A 22417-nucleotide genomic window follows, 5' to 3' on the forward strand; every position below is an offset into this window, starting at 1 on the left:
ATATGTATTAATTTGTATATTTATTTTGTGTATTTATGTGTGCATTTATTTGTATGTTTATTTGTATAGTTATTAGTAGTTATTAGTATAGTTATTAGTATAGTTATTAGTATAGTTATTAGTATAGTTATTAGTATAGTTATTTGTATATTTATTTGTATATTTCTTTGTATATTTCTTTGTATATTTATTTTTTATATTTCTTTGTATATTTATTTTTTATATTTCTTTGTATATTTATTTGTATATACATGTGTATATTTATTGTATGTTTATCTATTTGTATATTTATTCATTTATATGGTTATTTACTTATATATTTATTCATTTATTAATCAAATTATATATTTATTAATTTATTATTGTATTTATATATTTATGTTTTAATTTCGAATCCGATTTCAAATATCTTTGTTATTGTTTTATATGAAAGTTAACAATTTTGGGTAAATTATAGCATGTATCACTAACCTATGCATTAAGATTGGCAGGGAATTGAGGTTGCCGCGACAACAAGCCAATGAAGCGAACATTAACAGCGAACACTGTCAATTTCTAAGGTAGCGTGGCGCGCTGATTGTCCGCTTCCGTGCTTTTGCTTTCACAGTGGGGAACTTTTGTCTCTTCTGATATTGGCACAGCCGGGGCCCACAACGCCCGTCCGTCTCTTCTCTGGACGCGCTCGTCGACCCTCATCCACAACATCCGGCGTGCACCGCTCCAGCTCTTTCATCAGCATCTCCACCCCTCGCTGAGTTGAGCTGAGCTGCGAGCTCCCCCGTGATGGCCGTGTCCTTCACGTACACGCGGCGCCGTCTTGCCAGCGCACCCACGCGATACCCTCGTAGAGGCAAAAAGAGTGCACAGTGACAGACATATTCTCCCATCACAGCCGAGCGGAGAGATGAAGCCGCTCTCTGGGGGCGGCGTGAGGTGAGAATATTTGAACAGAAGCACGGGCGCACATAAAGATGACAGCTGGGCTACAACTTACGTGAGGGAAAACCCTCATTGGTCATTAAAGAGCAACGTATATTGATTTGGGTTCATTTGGACGATATATTGAGCTGTATTTAATGCTACGACCTTCAAAGTAATACGTCATCCGTTCTGAGAGACTGTCTTCATCGTTTTTATTCCTCAAATCCAAGCTTTTTTGTTCCTATTCTGGGGCTAAGTAGATAAAATGATCTAGTTTTTTGGTTTGGGAAACCGTCTACATCGATTTTAAAGCCTATAAACAAATTTGATTGCGTAGTATTGTTGGTTAGGTATTACTGTAGGTCATGGGTCGGGAATCTTTTAACAGAAAGAGCCGAAAACAATACATATTTTGTTGTGAAATGTTCCTTGAGAGCCATATTCAGAATTCAAAAGCAAAAATGAAATGTGCTTTTCTTGTCATTTCACCACTATCTAAATTGTTTTAATAAAATTATTAAGCTGTTGCTAATAAATGAGTATCAATGAGTCTAACAGAAAAAAAATGGTCGCCAAGGAAAAAAAATGGTCCCCACAGAGATATGCAAAAGGGATGCTCCCATTAGTGGATGTTGCGACTATAGTGTGCTAACGCCGCTCTCCCATTGGTGGGACATAGTCAGGAAAACATCTATTCCTCTTGCCAATCCAAACTGCATGGCCATATTCACATCGGAGGTTAAGCAGGATGTTACATCGCTTCTGTTTTTCCTGTAAATGAAGAACTCGAATCGAATGGAGTCCCCCAGGGAATCTTGGCTCGTTTCTTTTGTTCCGCATCTCAGCACGATTATTGTGTTCATGTGTACAAACAAGGAGGAAAGGCTTCTTGTTTTGGAACAAATACTCCAAATGGGACATGCTTCCCATTTAGGAACTTGTCTTTGCAGTACCTCATCTGGTTGTAAAGTCATATCACGTTTCATCAACTACCTCCGCGAGCGGCATATGCGATTTTAACAATCCACTGCTCCAAAACAGTAGCAGAATGTTCAAAACTACTTGATTTTGTAGGGGGGGGGGATTCAGTCTACCAGCACAGACGGATAAACAATATCTGTTATTAGCAACCATCCCCCTGCCTTTTAACCAAATAACAGACAATCCCTCTAATAAAGAGAAACGTTCAAGAAAATGTATTGTGTTATGAATACGGTGCTCGGTCTTTTGGTCGCCGATCTTTTGGTCGCCGATCTTTTGGTCGCCGATCTTTTGGTCGCCGATCTTTTGGTCGCCGATCTTTTGGTCGCCGATCTTTTGGTCGCCGGTCAAATGGTGAAACCAGCTCTCAAAAGTATATTCATGAGAGAGAGTTTAAAATCTAAGAGAGAGAGTTTAATATCTAAGAGAGAGAGTTTAATATCTAAGAGAGAGAGTTTAATATCTAAGAGAGAGAGTTTAATATCTAAGAGAGAGAGTTTAATATCTAAGAGAGAGAGTTTAATATCTAAGAGAGAGAGTTTAATATCTAAGAGAGAGAGAGTAGAATATCTAAGAGAGAGAGTTTAATATCTAAGAACTGTTTGATATATAAGTACATTTGACCGGCGACCAAAAGACCGGCGGCTGAAAGACCGGCGGCCAAAAGACCGGCGGCCAAAAGACTGGCGACCAAAAGACCGGCGACCAAACGTCCGATCAAGTATGAATCAACTCTAGCCGATGGTTATGGGTCATGTTTAATGGCCTATACACAAAAAAAGCCAGCAGTCTGTGCAACTCATCTGCTAAATGCTCTACTGACATATGCCAGGTGCGAGCTCCATCTGCTGACCCCTGCCCCCTAACGCGGGGACGTGGACTCACCGATTTCGCAGCTTTCCCCGGAGAAACCCTGGGGGCAGTAGCAGCTATAGCCGTCCCCCTCCTGCAGACAGCTCCCTCCGTGGAGGCACGGGTTGGTCTGGCACGGGTTGCTCTCCACTGCGAACCAAAAAGAGTGCATAATTTATTCCTTTGACAGAACAAGAGCATGACGAGAGTGCTCGGAAACGGTGATGAATTTGGACGTTAAATGAGATGAAAGCCCATCTCTCTCTGCCAGATGTTTGACGAGTCACGCCAACTTTTATGAAGACAGACGCTCGTCAAGGAGATGCGAATGCTGATGTCTGATAAATAGCTCAGGTTCTCGTAAAAAAGATGATCATAGCCCGTTTCTATATAGATTAGATATTGTTTTTATAGCACATAAATTCCATGTAGGCAAGGCAATAAACATCATTTATGGAGAGAAGGCTGCTGGTCATCCGCTCGGAAGAAAGCGTTTGGCGCAAAGATGACTTTGTAATTATTTCATGTTAGTTTTTTGATGCTGTAAGGAGGAAATGATGATTTGCAGTTTAATTACAGTCCAAAAGTTGAACAGTTTTAGAGTGTTGTATCAGCATTCAGACTTTTGGCAACATTTTGGAAAGGTGCAGCTCAAACTTAACTTTGTGCTGGTCTACTATAATGTTTATTTTCTGTCTTAGCTAGATTAAGTTAGATTGATCTGCAGGATACTATCAAGAATAAGTAGAAAAATTGCTGGTTTTATTGTGCTCACATTTGGATAAATAAATACCACTACAATAATAATCTATCTAATAAATACATTTGTGTAATCAATCAATATTTCAGTATATAAGCACTATATGCTTTCAAATAGAAACAAATATTTTACTTGATTGATTGTTTGATTAAAAACATTTACCATTTGAAAAATGTTGTACTTCAACCATTCGCAATTGCCATTTTAATTTGGACCACAGGTGTCAAAGTGGCGGCACGGGGGCCAAATCCGGACCACCCCATCATTTTGTGTGGTCCCAGAAAGTAAATCATGAGTGCTGACTTTCTGTTTTAGGATCAAATTAAAATGAAGAGTATTGATGTATATTAAATTTCTTGATTTTCCCCCTTTTAAATCAATAATTGTAATTTTTTAATCATTTTTTTGCTTTGTTTTAATCTCCTTCCTAAACATTTGAATCATCATTACATAAACAACAAACACAGTAACACTATGTACTGACCGTTTCAAGATTCCCACAATTTCTTTTAAATCGGAATTCGCTCCTGAACAACCTGAGTGTCAACAAAGTTATCACTGTCACTTTTCGGTAAATTTCCAACAGCCCATCAAATTTAGTGTGAATAACATGTTATTTCCACGGCAGCCAAATGTCAAAACGAGTCAAAATGGGTGCAAACAGAATGTACGAGCTAATGATGTGCGAGCACACAGTTTCTGTACACAACACTGAGTGCATTTGCGCCGAATGTTTGGCTGCCATATCAGTACGGATGTACATACATAGATAATATGGAAGATTATGTTCAATTTCCTGCAAGACGTGAGAGACTGCCACCATCTTCGTTCTGGCTCGTATTGGAGTATGTTGTAAGTCGCATGCTGAAAAGTGCAAAGCATCATCCATCATTGGAAGGTTAATGACACATGTCGGTGGAAGACAGCGTTATTTTCCGCCAAGAGGCGTAAATGTCAAAGCGTGGCAGTGAGGCCTCAAATTTTTCTGCTGCCGCCAACATTTGAGGAGGCCAGTACATCCCTCAAATTAGTGAGAATGTGCCAGGCTTGCGTACAAATCACAGAATCAACTGGCGGCGTGAGCCTTGGGGACGACATGTAGAAAACTTTCATTGTCGGAGGAGGCTTCGTGACATGGAAATGCTTTTAATGCAGGTACTTTCGAACTGGAGTCGCGCGTTCTTGCCGACGAGATTAAAGTTGCATGTGTAGAATGTTGGGGAAAAAAGAATGAGAGCTAACTGAATTTCTCACTCAAACAATCACCTAAAAAAAACAAATTTAAGTCTATAGACCACATGTGTCAAAGTGGCGGCCCGAGGGCCAAATCTGGCCCGCCGCATCAATTTGTGTGGCCCGGGAATGTAAATCGTGAGTGCTGACTTTCTGTTTTAGGATCAAATTAAAATGAAGAGTATAGATATATATTAAATTTCCTGATTTTCCCCCTTTTAAATCAATAATTGTCCTTTTTAATCCATTTTTCAGTGTTTTTAGTTCAAAAATCATTTTATAAAATCTAAAAATATAGATAAAAAAAGCTAAAATAAACATTGTTTTAGATCAATAAAAAACTGAATATTCAGGGCTTTTAATCCAGTTCTTTTAATCAATTTATTAAAAAAGAAATCTAAATATTATATCTAAAATGGTCCTGCCCACGTGAAATCAAGTTGACGTTAAAGCAACCCGAATCTGACACCCTTGCTATAGACTGACCTGCCTATTTCCTAAGCACTTGTTGGCACAGTTATCTGCAGTGCAGTGCTGTTAAAAATAAGTGGGGTGCTTTTAAAAGGGTGTGATTACTACTCTTATTGCACGCAGTATACTCCAGTTGAACAACTCAGCCCACATCACAACAATTATATCACCAGAGCCTCTCCTCCATTAAAACTGGATGTCTGTTATTGCGCAAAGACTGAACGCTGACTGGTGAGAAATATAAAATAGGAGCAGTTGTATCAATAAAAGAATCAGAAGCTAAATCTCTCATTTGGCTGGGTATTAAACCCACGCAAGTATTTGCTATGGAAAATATTGAACACGTTTCACAATTCTGATTATATGCCATGACCTTTAATGAGCAGATTTGGTTAACATCAAAGACAATCTTTGGAGACATCCATAATTGGGCTCTTATTGAATTTGATTGCAAATGAGGGGAAAATGCCGAATTTGGGTGCGTCCAATTGTCAGCATGTTTTCGAGACAAATGACAATCTGGTGTTAGTTGACTTTGAATGGAGAAGCTAACATAGTCTTTTTAAAAAGGCAATTCAATCATATAAACCATTTGCATGACTTTGATGGAGAGAATAATATGTGAGATGTGTGCTTTGCGACACTTCTGGAATGAAAGTCATGGAATAAAAATGGCTTATCGTGCATCAGTAGTCAAGGGCAAAATATACTGATGGGAAACATCTATCTTTTCTAGCTCTTGGCCTGATTTGGGTCACAAGTGAGCTGGAGCATATGAGAATTGATTTTACATGAGGGGCAGGGGGCACCCTGGATTGGTCACCAGACAATGCATCTCCAATAGCAGGAATTCATACTCACAGTACTCAGTTACACCTATGCAACATTTTCAGTCTTCAATACCTTCAAAGCCGATATTCAAATGAATAATAAAACATGCAAAATACCGAATATTCAAAGGCAGAACTGATAGTGCTTGCCACTTTATAAAGATTTTGTCTGCCCACATAAAAACAGATCATATAGCTCAAATTGAAAAAAAAAAAAATTGGATTAAAAGCCCTGAATATTCAGTTTTCTATAGATCTAAAAAATGTTTATTTTTAATGTTCATTTTTATTCTAAAACACAGAAAATGGATTAAAAAAATACAATTATGGATTTAAAAGGGGCGAAATCAGGAAATGTAATATACATCTATACCCTTCATTTTCATTTGATCCTAAAACAAAGTCGGCACTCATTATTTACTTTCCCGGGCCACACAAAATGATGCGGCGGGCCAAATTTGGCCCCCAAGCCGCCACTTTGACACGAGCTATAGCTCCTATTACACCAACAACAACAAAAACTCCAACCCCAACCTGCAATCTCAAAACTATGACACTGTACCTCATCAAACCACCACAAATGTACCCAACAGTGAATTAACAATGTGATGAAGCTCAACACAATCCAAGCAATACAAAGACACTAGTAATTAAATATTGATCACATGGACCTTTGTACAAATTCCATTTGCAACTGTACCACCTTCCGCACCATTTCACCGCAACGATACGCACGTTATCAACGACTGTCCTCTATATTTTTGTAACACTGTTTTGTGATTATGGAAAAAAAAATGAAGTAAATGTTATGGAGAAAGATTCCAGGCAGGCAAGGGACACTGAAGTCACCGAGGGAGTCACACACTCATACATTTCCACCCTTTTTTTAAATGCCTGGAGCTTATGATTAATTACACACTGCTCTTAAAATAGGACGCCCAGTCCATTTCTACTCAGAGCACATTCTCAGTACTTCTCTCTTTAAAGGGTAGGAATAGTTGGTTTTAAAGTAGGGAGCCGATGTTATAGAGATAAAGTGGATAGTTTGACACAAAAGTGATGTTGCACAACTAACTAAAGCAGGATTCTATAGTGGTCGCCATTTTTTTTATCCAGTCATTCAATAGGGAGATTAGCAACGAGTCCACGTGTGCATGGAAGTTAATACTTGCAATCAGGATTTGGAAGCAACCGTGAAACAGGATTCCTGAAGAAGAAATGCCGTGCAATGGAGGAATTTCATGAAAAAAATGCATGCGTTTGACAAAAAGTGGAACACCCCGAATGTTGAACATAATCACATAGTATCTATCACATGAAAATAGATGTTATATTTTGCTTAATAAAAGAAATTTGGTTGAGATTAGCATTTAGAGACATATCATGTGATTAGTTCAAGTGATAGACAACCACTGATAGTGATAGACATCAAAGTTATTGATAAACTCTCATTTTAACTCACAATAGAAGGACGAAAAAGCTACATGATTAAATGGCAGTCAAAGAGTTAATAAAACGTATGATTTAAATAAAAATGTAGGAACACTAAAAAACTTTCTGATTGGGAAAACCTGTAGTAGAAGTGTATAAAGTGTTTGTGTATTATATAAGCAAAGTTTTAGGGATATTTCTATGTATAATACAGTCTCACATTTCAAGATTTAAATCCTAAAGTTGTGTTTTATTGTATGCTTTTCTAAACAGATTAAATCATTAATATTTTTTTAAATCCCATTTGAGTGGCTTTCAAATATCAGCTGCAAATTTTACTAAAATAAAGGCCAGCGTTTTGGTACCTAAAATAGTGATAACCTTAAATTTTGACGCCCCTCCCCTTTGATGCATCAGAACAGGGCTGAAAATACATGAAATTCTAAGTACAGACATTGTCATTTATAAAAAAAAAAAAAAAATACAAAAATGTCAGGACGAGGTCAAAAAAGTGATCATCGACCCTTTTTTTGGCATTTTGCAGCGATATGTGTTTTTAACTGCGTCCATCAGTGGCGTGTGGCTGTAGTCATACTCAATGAACCTTGTAATAGCTTTGCAGAGAGGGATATCATGCCCCGGCCCATGCAAGAGCCCCCTCCCCTTACTCCTCTGTAGGTTAGATAACCTTAGTTCAGCAGTGAGAAGCTAATCCTGTAGTGCAATGCAGCAGAGCGCACGGGAACACTGCCGACCCCCCCCTGCCGCTTTAATAGAGCCATCGTCCTGGCGGCCATGGCTCAGCGGGTAAAATATTGATGTCATAACATGTATGGCGAATGTGTTTTGTGCACTCATGATGACATGAGAAAGGGAGAAAGGACGACGTGAAGGCCTACATAATAAATCAGTGACATAATGTGAGAGAATGAGTACAAATCTGCCCTGAGATTTGTTGATCCGTTAGCACGCTCGTAAGTCCGATCATTTTCCACCCTGGTGGATAGGAATGGGAATTAATTTCCGTTACGGCCTCCAAGAAGAACCAACAAAACATTTTTAACCCGAGAAGAATAATGTCGGGTAGGTTTTATGGGGTGGTTCCTTGTTAAGGGGAAGCATGAGTAGTGTATTTTTCGGACTATAAGTCGCAAAAGCCAAAGAATACAATGTAGGGGGAAAAATATAAGTCAGACAGAGGTATAATTCAATTCAATTTTATTTGGGAGGGCAATTTTCGATTTTATGGTAAACAAAGAAGTAACATAGGTTAAAGTAACAATAGTAAAAGAGAGGTGTAACTGCCTAAATAGGATTTTTTTAACTCGAGTTTTTTAGATATCTATAGCCTTAAAAAGAGAGGAAAAACGCAATACTTTTGAGTATTAGGCAAAGGCTAAAGCACATATTTAAAAGGTGCGACTTATAGTCCAGAGAATACGTTGAAATGACATTTTTAAGTTTGAGTTGATATTATATATCGGGAAATTAAAGAAATTTGGCAAGTACCAGGAAAATCGTTTTAAGTTTACTACTTGTGATTCTTTCTTTTCATTTTAAGTTCAGTTTGTCAATAAACTTCAACAAGAAGTGACAATAAACAGCTTTAAGAGTGTTTTTTTTTGTCCTCTGGTGAAAAGCCAGTTGAGTTCACTGCCCCAGTATAGCGTTCGTATATCCTGGTTTTTCTTGCAAAGTCAAAATGAATAAATACGAACACGTTTGCGATATGAACACTCGAAGTTGTTTTGGTAGAATTTTCATTGTTCCAAGAGGCTTGGTCACATTGTATAGTCTGAAAATATTGTTGTTCAAGAAGTGATTTCTTTGACAGCTTGGGATTGATGCGCACAGCAGGGAGAGAAATCTTCTATTTCCGTGTGTTGGTGACTGTCAACATACACACACGCACACCCACACACCTGCGTGTGTATGTGTTCATCCAAGCATGAAACGACAACATTCCGATCTCCTGGTTCACCAAGTCAAGGATTTCCAAGTAGGGAAAAGAAAGAAAAAAAAGAGAAAAGGGAAATGGTATGTCGCAGTTACAGTTGAATGCCTAACCAATCCTGACAGACGGCAATAATGGACAAAGCAATAACTTGCATTTTTTGATGGAAAAGTTGAGTGGGATGCGGTCTCATGTTGAGGAGCAGATATTGAATTCTTTCAAAATGGCTTGGTTTGGTGATGGAATAAAAAAAAAAAAAAAAATACAAAGTTCATTTTGCTGGATGGGAATGAAGCCACAAAATTGAGTTTTTGCACCGCCAAAATGAAAGTAGCCCTTTTTTTTCCTTTTTTGAATTAAAAAAATTCCAATATTTGAGTCCACTTCTTCCAAAACAGCAAGCCGGGACCAAAAGTTCTACTTTTTCTTTCCATGTGCTTTTGCATTCATTTCCAGGCTGTTGTATTTTTAATAATCGGAACATTTCTAGCATACACGTCAGGAAGGAGAAGGGAAAAGATGTGTACGCATAAAAACTCATCAAGTATTCATCCAGGGACTTATCATAGTGAGCATGCATTGTTGCACATCAAGTATATAAGATGAGTTCATTTGGTGAACAATCATGGAGAGTTAACATGTGGGAGGGGAGTAAACAGAGAGCTTTTTCAAGCATATATAATACTATACAACTATGGATAAATGGTAAAGATCAGGCATACATAACTGTCCATGCCTACAAACAATGCGGAAAAACAATGATGACCTAAAATCGTTTTCAATATGGTGTAAGGAATTCCATCACTACCTTGTGAACGTCTCAACACTATACTAAACTTTTTTATTTCACGATAGGTGCTGTTGTTTTTGTTAGCTATGCAGTTCCAGAAGATAAAACTTGTGAACCGCGCCACTGAAACACAACACTTCTCATAAAGTGTCTAAATCAGGTGTTGTCAAAACTTGCATTTAAAAGAAAAGGCAATTTTTCACAAGTTAAATATAGCGATAGGATATTTTTGAGTGCATGGGTACATATTTTTGCATTGCAGGTCAAAGGCGGACAGTGATAATTATATAATAAATCATTCAATTAACTGTAGCTGGGTATATATAAATAGTCCAGCCTTGTTTAGATGATTATGTATTATAAATATGTGCAAAAAACGAGTTCCTCTACAAATACTAAACCATCTTACTGGGCTTTTTCGACACATCTGTGCTGTTTATTTGCAGCCTTTCCTTCCATAAATGAGATTTACAAAGCAGCTTACATGGATGACATCGTACGAAGGAGAAATACACCAGCAAAAGTACTTTTGGTACATTTCGTCCCTCTAAAAAAAAAAATAACAGCCAATCTCATTGAACTTGTGCAAATGTTTCCCCCCAGATGTATTAGGGGGGAAAAAATACAGCACTAGATCTGAATAAGACAGAACATATTTGGGATTCACAGTCCCTTGCCTGCCCACGTTTCCCCACAGTGGGTAAAAAAAATCAAGGCTTTTTTCTGACAGGCGAGTGGCATTAATAAGAACACGCTGGCGGGCGTTTGCTCGGAGAGACCGGCTTTAAAAACTCCACAAAGAACTTCCCACGACCTCTCAGTGCCGCCCCGTCGAGAGTAACAACCTGCTTCTGAAGAGTCCCCCGAGGACGCCTCCGCAATTTGCAAACACGCTCCTTCACTCGCCAGGAAGTAATTTATACTTTGCGTGGCTTACACCCCTCGAGACTTCACCTCCCACTAGAGACTGATCATGTAGGTGTGCGTCCCATGTGACCCGCATGAAGAGGACCCTCACTTGATGGGCCGTGACGGACGCTCGGAGCTGAATAGGACTTTGGCGAGACTATAAAGTCTGGTGCTCGGACGTTTGGTCACCGATCATTTGGTCCCTTTTGGTCGCCGGTCTTGGTGGTCTCGCTGGTTAAAATGTTGACAGAGAGTTTACTGTTGAAACCAGCTCTCAAAATTATATTCATGAGAGAGAGTTTAATATCTAAGAGAGAGAGTTTAATATCTAAACTTTAATATCTAAGAGAGGGAGTTAAATATCTAAGAGCGAAAGTTTAATATCTAACAGAGAGAGTCTAATATCTAACAGAGAGAGTTAATATCTAAGAGAGAGAATTTAATATCTAAGAGGGAGTTTAATATCTAAGTACTGTTAAATATGTAAGTACTGTTTAATATCCAAGTACTGTTTAATATCTAAGTACTGTTTAATATCTAAGTACTGTTAAATATCTAAGTACTGTTTAATATGTAAGTACTGTTTAATATCTAAGTACTGTTTAATATATAAGTATTGTTTAAAATCTAAGTACTGTTTAATATCTAAGTACTGTTCAATATCTAAGAACATTTCACCGACAACCGGCCAAAAGGCCGGCGACCAAACGTCCGATCACGGTAGAAGTCTACACCAGGAATGCTCGTCACGTCCATTGCAATCAACCGGTCGACGTGATTGGTAGATTGCCTGAGAGTAAAATTTGATTCAGTCTGTTCATTTCTGAACAATGTCCCGCTTGTACCATGGCATTGCAAAGTGTTCACGGTAATTCTCCCACTTTTGTTGAACATGCATATCTGATTGCTTTGACAATCATTAAGTTCTCGTCAGGAATCTCAGAATTAAGACTGAATTTCCCTTTTAATATCTTGAACTGAGAGCCGTGGAGTAACTACCTATTTGATTGACATGTACATAAATTTCCATTGGGGCTAAATGAGCATTTTAGAACTTTTAGTCCATTGTTTTGTAAGCATGAAGCTGTGAAACTCAGAAGAATAATTCTAAAAAAAAAAGCCTCAAGCTGTTTAACCTTTCATGCTCAGCATTTGTAATAACCGCTTTCACAATTGCGTCATATTTTTTCTCTGGAATTCCTGGCCTTGGGAGAAAGGCTTTATTGAGCAAAGTCGGGAAATAAAGAAATGCAAATGACTTTAGTGTATTGTTTACCAATATGTGAGCAAAAGAGCCGTACATTTTCAACAAGAGAAATACATAATTAAATAGTATGTCGCGCAAAGGGGTAACGGCATGCGGCATTTGTTATGTCACTGGATAAAACGTTGTTTTTTGAACTTTTGAAGAAACACAGTAAATTAAAAAGGCAAAAGTACGAAAAGGATTTTTTTCCGTTTTTAGTGACATTTTTAGTGACGAGGGGATGTAGGAACAGCGTGGATTGGGAAAGTAAGTCATTATTCGGCCTTAATAGGACGTCTGGGTGGTACAGTTTACAAAGTAAAACACAACAGCTTGTGACGGGCCTCTAGAGGACCAATAATAAAGTTGCCTTACGACAGCTAAGATAATAAGCCACCTTTATGACATCATAAACATAATCATTTAAGACAGCTCCCCCTATAAGCTGTGTTTATGCAAGTAAATTCGCTTTCAGTACCTGAATAATCCTTTCCAAACATGGCTGTGGACTTTTTATCGACTGTTTAGGAATAAATTAGCATTTTCTTTGAGTGGAAGCCCATGCTTACGCTTATTTATTCCGTAGAAAATCCCTCACTCAATTATTTAGTGGTCGGGTGGGTTTCCTTTTATCCTTTTAATACACTTTTTGTAAATATTTGCCTTGGAAAATCCGCCAAACTTGTTTTAAGTAGAGGGATATAAATGATGGTGGTTAGCGCATTGGCCTAACATTTCTGAGAAGAGGGTTCGATCCCAAGTCTAGACTTTCTTGTTTGGAGTTTGCATGTTCATGTGGGTTTTCTCCGGGTACTCCGTTTTTGCGGAAATGTATTTTATTTCTTTGCTGTTCTACAAAAGGTCACTTGTGGGTGGCTGACAAGTAAATGTTTCATGAGTTGTGTAATTCTAAAAAAAGAAAAAATCTCTAGACTCAGTTGCAGTAAATATTTAGTAGACTAAAAAAAGGGACAGTGTTCAACTTTGTAGAAAATGCTGCATGGAGACTAGTGGTAAAGTGTCATGAACAGCCCAATGTTTTAGTTCTAAAGGCCTGTAAGAATTGTTTCTCCTCCCTTGTGCACTTAAGATCATTCTCAACACTTTGTCTGGCTTCATTAATTCAATAGTTGGTGCGCACAGTCAGCCAAGAATACTTTGTGAATTCTGCCTGTCAGCAAATGTTTGGCTAAAATAAGAGGTAGGAGTGTCATATGCCTAATAAAATGACTGCCTTTAATCTTTTTTTAGTTGATTAAGATCCAAAACATCCCAAAAGTACTCACTACAAAGTTTCTTTCTTTGTACGTGGACAAACGTAAAAGAAATAAAAAATAGTTTGAACTTCTAAGAGTCTTTCATTTTCATTTAGATTTTTTTTTTCAATTTAACCAGTCTGAATTCATGCCATCGTCAACTGTTTTGAGTTTGTTGTTCAATGTTAAATGATAAAAGGATTAAACGGAATCAGTATAAACAACGAGATGAATGAATGGATTAAAAATGGCTGACAAAGGAATGCTTTTTTTTAAAGAGATGATTAAAACAATGACTATGAAGTTGAAAGCTCATATGAAAAGAAGCAAAGATAGAAAGACATCACTTGAGTGTTCAAAACCATTCCCAACTTCCATGTCTGGAACGACAAATTTCGCAATGATAAAAAGTCCAAAAGCCCAGGCTCATAAAAACGTATTTCAGTGAAAACGGGAAAAGCCAAGCCACATGGATTACACTGCTTTAAATTGGGCTGAGCTAGGTTCAACAAGCAGATCTAAATTTGATCCCCACCAAAGACCAAAAGAGCAACAAAAGATGGCAAGTGATGTCCGAAAAAAGTAGCCCGAAAACAGCCAACAGAAAAAAATAACCAAGCAATATGTACGTCAGAAAGAAGAAAATCAGACAAATCAATCGGCTTCCGTGAGCTGAAACATGCATTGGCAGAAACAGGGATAATAAGCCAATCTGGCTTGCCACTGATTCCATTTATCCTCCACCTTCATGCCAAACGCCCACACACTTTGACCTTTTCCTGCTCCTGAATTTAACACTCCAATTTGTTTGAGGGTTGGATGGAGGACTATTGATGTTGCCGGCCATCTTGTCCATTTGGAGAAAGGACAAGTAGTACAGTCAGGCTTTGTCTGAAGCCAGGAAGGAACTGATTTCATTTCTTTTTGTTTTTAAATCAACTTTCGGCTGTTATAACCAGCAGAAGCATAACAAAAATAATCCATCTCCAGACCAACATGCAACAAAATAGTTGAATATAATTCAAACTGAGGGAAAACAAACAGTGAGGGTGTAAAACCGTTCGGCTTAGAACATGGGTGGGCAAACTTTTGGGCCCGGGGGGCATATTGACTTTAAAAATTTGACAGATGGGCCGATTCAAGCCCAAGATACGATACATATAAAAAAGTGCATCCGTTAACAGTACATATGAAACATAAACAGAGGCCGTAGTTTGCCCATATCTGGTCTAGAAGCTACTAGTTCTTGGAGTAAAAAAGAAAAAGACAAGCCAACAAATATCGATCACAATGATTTTACACGATGTACACCTCCTATACTATCACACCGTAAAGGACCCCCTAACCTCTGTCCTATTCTCTTCTTTCTTTCCATCAAGAGGCGTCCACTCTATTTGCCCTTTCCCTCCCTCTTCTAATTTCCTTCGCGCTATACCTGACAACTACAAAAGGTTAGCCCGAGGGGGGGTTTATTCTTGTTATACTCCGACAAGAGCCGTACATTCAAATGTCACCCAATCAGTGAGACGAATTAGGAGAGATAAGGTACTTATAGAAAAAAATTGGAAAAAGTCCTACATCACAATCATTGTCCAATAATTGTGAGTTCAAATAATATTTTCAGGAACAATAGGCAGCAAGATAAAGAAAGAAATAAAACAAAAGTAGCGGCTCTGAAAATTTTTTACTTCTAGTATGTGTTATGTTCATTGGTTTAACAATTTAAATAGTTAATTTACACCCTGTTAACGGTTGCATATTAAAGATGTCGCAACTAGTTTTGACTGGTTGTATATCGGTATTCGATTATTGATGCCTTGATGGACGTATCTCGACCTATTGTGAAAATGTCTCCCTGTTTTTCCAGCTTAAATACAGGGTATAACATAGTTAAGTTTTAGAATACAAAATTCAATGTGTTTTTAAATAAATGTATTTTCTTACTAGTAACATCTATTTTAGTGCAAAAAAATATTTACATGAAAACAAAATTTTAACTTAGTTCATTGGGGCTATTAGACAGCATTGCAAATGGAATATATATATATTTTTAAACTATTCTAGTTTATTTTTTAATTTTTAATGGAAACTATAGCATTTATTTTGTCTGCAATGGACAATTCGTCCATTTATTTTGATGTCTTTTCCACACCACATGTGATTTCACCCTGCACTCATCGTGTCATGGGTAAAAACTCACCAAACATTGGACAGAAGTAAATGCTCCAAAATATTTTCAATTAAAACCAACATTGCCTGTGAATATTACACAGACGGCGCCGTGAGAAATGATTTTAATTTTCTCTTTGCTTTGCCTTCACGGTGGCGTGCGCAACAGCTATCAGGGAAATCAATGACAACACGCTGTGACAAACAAGCGCAACCAAGAGAGAGAAAGAGGCGGCCAGTGTTTGTTTGGCAGTGGGGCTCAACAAAAGCCAGCAGATGAATGAAAAACAATTAGTAAGGGAGGCAAGACTGCAGTCAATTATGAGGCCCAACTTGTAAGATTGTCTCGACATTGATTTGTTGGGGTTGGGTGAGGATCTTTGTCTCCCCCACAGTTTACCTAATTGCACTCACGCTGACCCTTTAATTACTCCACCAAAACCTGGATGATCTCACCACACTTGCAGTCTCCGGATTACTCGACCAAGGTAGAAACACAAAGAATGATTGGCCATCGAAAGGCAGCATTTTCATGGAGTAGTGATTGATTTTGACCTTTGTGTAAGGCAGTGAAGAAATCTCTTACTTTTGGTTCACTAGTTGAGTAAAAGAAACTGAAGAAATAAAGTCCATATTTCTGGTGAGAAAAATATTCATTATAAATATATATAAGCCATCTCAGAAAGCTAATTTTGGTTTATTTGGATGGGAAATGGTCTTCACGAAAAGGGAAGTAAAACCTTCATCTATTACAATGCAATTTTTCAGAAGCATAAATCTTCCCAGAATTGGCCCACAGAGTGTCAATAGAAAAATCTCCCAGTCTTTGCATATTACTAACAAGTCCCTACAACGAAAAAGATTTCAGATAGACAGACTGAGTCCTTGGGCTGGAGTGTGTAGTCTGCACTAACGAAAGCCATGGAGTGTGTTTTCTGCACTAATAAAAGCCAAGTGAGAAAGGCGTCATCTAGACTAGACATAGCAACGTGACAGCCTGATATGGGGGTTGAAAAATTGTCTATAAAAGGAGGATGACAAGACCATCTGAGGTATTCATACCTGCAGTCTACCTGTTTACTTTGTGCAACACACTGTAAGACATTGGAGATGCCATGTCTTTGCAGTATAGTCCTCATATTATCCTCTAACTGGAATTTAAACTGGTCCTTGATAAGGTATTATCAGTTGGGATCCTATATAACATTTTTCTAATATCTCCAGGATCTATTGTACTCGGCAGAACCAGCAATCTCTGCAGATGAAACCACAGGCAAGCACATAATTGCAACGACGTTGATGTTTAACGTCTTCCCCTTGCTGTAATTGAGCAAACAATTTTGTGCTTATTAAATAAAGACTGACTGAACCGCAAATCCAAATTCCACCAGAACATCTGCGCAAGACATAAAAGTGTCTAATTGTTTAAGACTCCCGCTGAGCCAAACAGAATCAGACTAATCACAATAGATTAGATCATTGCTTTCAAATATAATGGTAGGGAATGTGAACATACCTGGTGGGTTGAACCCAAAAGTCCATTTGGGTATCAAGATTCCGAATGGGTTTATTGCATTTTTGCGTTCTGTCGTCGCCGGAGTCTTGTGATCCTCTGGCTTTGGAGTTGAGCCCTTGGAAAGTGTCCAATGGCTTCCGAAAACAAAGGATTCAGACACTGCCAATCTGGACTCCATTTCGGTCACGGCATCTTTTGAGTCTGACCCAACACTTGTCAACTGATTGGCAATAGTGGTTGTTTCCGTGGATAAGTTTCCCTCAAAGTTTCTGGCGCTTTTATCCATCCATGAGGTGGAAATGGGTGGTTTCTGCATGTAAGAGTTCGTGGAAGAAAGATCACCACTGGTGGCTCCTGTGGTTGGAGGACCTGTCCCCGGGGTGTCTTTAGTCGTCTGTGGCTGTGTTGTGGTGATCTCTGTGGTTGTCAGCACGTCAATCAATGCCTCTGGTGTGGACGTGACAACTTTGGCGACACCACGACCGGCCTTTCGACCCAAGCCTTTCCTTTGCTTCTTAACAGGAGTGATTGCGCCAGTCGAGCCGCTTTCCATTCTTTGTGACAAAGAAGATGAAAAAGCAGAAGAAAGGTTATCAGCAGGCTGGTGGACATATATGACCTCTCCTCTGGCTTCCTCGGCTGTTTGAGGTGAGGTCGTGGTGGTTGGTTGAGCCACGATCTGCCACCGGGATGACGTAGTGTGTTCAGCAACAGTTACAAGTTCACTCTGGGTTGGGTTGAGTGAAGACTGAGATTCTGGACTGCTGGGAACGGTATTAAGAAAGTCTGGAGCAAAACTGTGTCCTTCACTACTCCCCTCTATTTCCTTCGCAGTTGGTTCTACTTCGTTCTGGTCCTTCCCTTCGCCGGAATAGTTCTCGACAGACAGGGTAATCATCTCAAGGGGTCCTGATTTGGCTTCTTGAGGCTCCCAAGTTCGCCGTCTACCGACATTTCTGGGAAAGCCAAGTTTGAAGTGCTGTACTGACTTGACTGCCCATGTAGGTCCTCCTTGAGGAATTCTTTCACTAGGGCGTAATTTTCCTTCCGGTCCTAATGCTGTTATCCCTGTGAGTACAAAAAAAAATAAAAAAGGTCAAAGTATTTAATTTCATTATATTAAAAGAAGGCGTGGGCTTGTGACTCCTAATTAATTTCATGGCTGTGGAATTAGCAATTAAACCTCATGATTGGCTTACATGAGTTTCATAAACCATAAAGGAAGCCCAGTTTCCCTCGTGACAATTTATGACAACCACAATGTGAAGATATTTTATTATTCTACATTATATATGCATAAAAATCAATTGAATTCAGGATTAAACACTTGGAAAGTACTACTTTGAGTATATGTGGTCTCAGTGGAGAAAACATCATCCATAAATGGCAATGTCGCCTTAGGTAATCTACAATGGTGAATGAGAAATGGCTGACAATAAACAACTAATGGATGTAAGAATACTAATTTCAGTTGTCCCTTGATTTTCAAATCAATGCTGTCTTAATGCTTCCCACTAGATCCTTTCTAGCTTTTCTTTGTCTCTAGTGGAACAAAGGCTGAGTATTACACAAAAACAAAGTTCTACAATAAAAACTACTGCACAATTCATCTCTAATAATGAAACTACAGTCTTGTACATATAAGTGGGGAAGCCAAGGCTTGTCTTAGTAATAAAAGAGCTTCTAAAGTACCGAGTTGTGTCTCTAGTACTCTCTGTAGTCTTTAAATGTGGCTGCACAGGAGCAATAAAATACATTAACATGTTACCAAGAGACATTTTTCTTCTGTTTCTATTCTAATTCTCTAGTGGTAGACGGGAACTGTTGGAGACATTTTAACTGTTTGAAGGCTTTCTTTTCTCAGGTTATGGAAATTCATCGAGTTAAAGGATGGAAGCATGTACCAAAAAATTGAAAATGTATTCAAATTAATTTCACAGTTCTCTGTTTCTTCTCAGATTGTTTTTACTAGAACAACATGTTTCTTTTTTGGGGGGAGTTGAAGTGTGAGTCTCCGGTTAAGCGGAAGGACTTGGCCCTTGTTTATTTACACCAAGTGGTATCTTATCTTTTCTTGGCCTTTAAGCACACACACACACATACACACTCAGACAATTTCCTCCATCAATAATTCATTCTGTCAAAACATGTGACTTATAGCAGCTTTTTGTTTATTTAGGCCAGTGGCGTTATTGAGCGGGATCGTTGAGGCTTGGCCGACGTCATTGCTTACCGAAGTGTGTAAACGTATATAGAACAGATTACCACCGGAGGGAGTACATATACAAATACTGTATGCATGAAATATTAAAAGGAAAATCTATTATTCAGGGGATATTGGTGGATGCTTAAGCGAAGTCGGCTTGCGTGTAAATCCTTTTTCCATAGGACACCAGGCCGTACTAATACTTTCATGACCACTACTGATGTATATCAATAATAGTATATACATCAAGATTAATTATGCAAATATTTCCAGTGTCATTCGTTTAGAGGACAGAACAGACCTGCAGTAAATAGTGCAAATTCTAAAGTAAAACAAAATTAATAGCGGAGTCTGATTTTGTTTGTTTGTTTTAGCCCATAGTTGTACTTTGTGGTCACAAATTTATAACTATAACCATTACATATTTTTTTGTATGTTGTCTGTTTTTATTCCACTAAATTGAAACTAGATGTCCCTTTGAAAAAATAAGTATTTAGGTTGTTATTTTTGTGTGGTTTTTTTTGGGTGGAACGGGGCAGAAAATCTCAAGGTTTAAAAACAAAACAAAATGAAAAACATTAATTATCTCTTCAGCTAATTTCCATCGCAAAATGGTTTGAACAACTCTACATTTAAAATGTTGACTGAAATTGGCAAAAAAGGATGTCCAGAACTGAATTATGAAAATGAAAGTATCAAACGTGTCATGATTCCGGATAATAAATCCATTTTTGACAAGAAGCACTCTAATAAACAAGGAACCACTTTTTTTGCATACCATAATAAAAGCCATTTCTAGTTTGTTGTCTAGTATACACCTAAAAATGACCAAATAAAGTCCTCTTTAACTCAGTATGATTAATGTCTGTCCTAAATGTGAGTTTAATGATGCTTTTAGGGAAATATAAAAAAGACATTGAGCAACTTGAATCCAATTGAATACCTCCTACTAAATCAACGTTAATATTTCAGGCACATCCAGCATATATTATCCAATAATTGCAATGGAGGCCATACCAATATTTCTTCTATGTATCTTCATCTGCCAGAAAGCTGTTGGCAAGACACAATGCTAGCACAACAACAAAAAAAACCCAAGTGACGCCAACGAAAGAATCCCCAGTGAGTTTGTCGGATGTAATATTGAACTGTTGGTGTAAAAACTGACAATGGGAGAGTCAGTTGAGAAAGAGCGATGCGTTTTGGCCACTCTTCTGCAGGCATGACATTTAATAATCAGTAAAAAAAAAAGAAGGTATGAGGAGGAGAAGTTATTGCAAGGTATGTGTGAATCTTGTCAGTAGCATCTAGCCTACTTGTCAGCTCCTCTGTCACATCAATTTGGTTCTCCAGGGGTATTGAGGAAAATATTGTAAAAGGAGGTATGGGTTTCTTTGATGGACACTCAGGACTTTAATCCAAAACTCAATTCGATTTATGTCATAGGGCAATAGCTCTTAGTGTCTTAATATCAGATTTAGAGTGGTCAGTGAATCAATTGTGGTCAATTTGGGTTTGTGTTTCTTAGGCATTGGATTTGGAATAACTTCAAAATCAATTAACTTGGGATATTAGGATTAATTTAGTCGGCAGAAAAGATGCATTTGGATCAAAAAGGTTCTTTAGGTAGACGGTTAAGGGTAACTATTCAGTTTTGGAAACTTTAGGCATTTTTCTTTCGTATTTTCAGTTTAGAGCATAATATATAAATAAAGGTTTTCTAGGGATATGGGTTTTTAAATGTAAATACATTTGTAATAAATATATTTACTGAAAAGTGTTCTGATTCTGAAGTTTACACAATATTAACAGTTAAAATATTCTGAGGATGTTTTATCACAAATTATCTTCACAAAAATTATTAAAAAATATCAAAAGCCATTTTAAACAACACAGATTGAGATTCAATTCCTACATCCATTTGATTTTGATACTTGCAGATGTGCATAACGACTGAAATAATTCAACGAGTTCTTACCGTTATCAGCAAATTTTCCATCCGTTTTTGTCGTGGACTCCATGTTCCCAGCATTTTGAACAGCAGGCAATAACGGAAAGAGCGGCACCCCCTCTTTTTCCTGCTCGGACAGACCTTCCTCTGCACTATGTAATCCACTGGCATAGAGAAGCCTGGGGGGATAAGTGTGACTCCCGAATTTTGTAATGGAATTGTCTCCACCGCCCTTGATTTCACCAACTTGCGAGTTCAAAGTCTGGTTTCTGTTGACGTCAGTACCGGCCCAGTATTTGAAAGGCTTCATCAGCGTGCTGACAAAGTCAGACAACATGCTTTTACTGCTGTGATGCTGCAAGGTTGGGGCGGCCTCCGATGGAGAAGGATCCAAAGAGTCTTCTTCCTCTTGGGCTGAACCTCCATGGTTCTCTTGCTCCACCGGATCGTTGTCTGGACCATTGGGTTTCTCGGTCCAGGATTGGCCAGTCGGAAGGCCATCTTGGCTCTGCTCGGGCATAAAATGGATCACCATGTGCTCGTCGGAGATGTCAGATATGTTGCTCGTGTCCTCCATGTTGGACCATGTTGAAGATTTGGGAAACGACAAGCCCAGTTGGGGGTCTCTGATTGGGGAGTCAGCTTGTGTAGATGTTGATGCAGATTGGACATTTTCCGACTTTTGGGCTGCATTAAAAACAAACAGGATTTTGAGTATAAGTATAATTATTAGAAGTACAGAATTATTTGACGCTCTGCTTTTTTCGTTACCGGACGTTTGGCCGCAGGTCTTTTGGTCGCCAGTTAAATGTACTTAGATATTAAACTCTCTCTCTTTGATATTAAACTCTTTTTCTCAGATATCAAACTCTCTCTCATGAATATAATTTTGAGAGCTGGTTTAAACAGTAAAATCTCTGTCACCATTTGACCGGCGACCA

At 38.3% G+C, this 22417-nt stretch overlaps 1 protein-coding gene across 1 annotated transcript in view; it reads right to left on the minus strand.

Moving 5' to 3' along the window:
• The window catches only part of ncanb (neurocan b), an 88402-nt gene that overhangs the window by 26462 nt on the left and 39523 nt on the right, over positions 1–22417 (minus strand). The window contains exons 8-10 of the mRNA XM_077716729.1: positions 21504–22163; positions 17320–18387; positions 2788–2904 (exon numbers count right to left, since the gene is read on the minus strand). Coding sequence (XP_077572855.1) covers positions 2788–2904; positions 17320–18387; positions 21504–22163 — 1845 coding nt within the window. The remainder of the gene's footprint in view (positions 1–2787; positions 2905–17319; positions 18388–21503; positions 22164–22417) is intronic.

The sequence above is a fragment of the Stigmatopora nigra genome, chromosome 5, assembly GCF_051989575.1.
Source record: "Stigmatopora nigra isolate UIUO_SnigA chromosome 5, RoL_Snig_1.1, whole genome shotgun sequence".
Lineage (NCBI taxonomy): Eukaryota > Metazoa > Chordata > Actinopteri > Syngnathiformes > Syngnathidae > Stigmatopora > Stigmatopora nigra.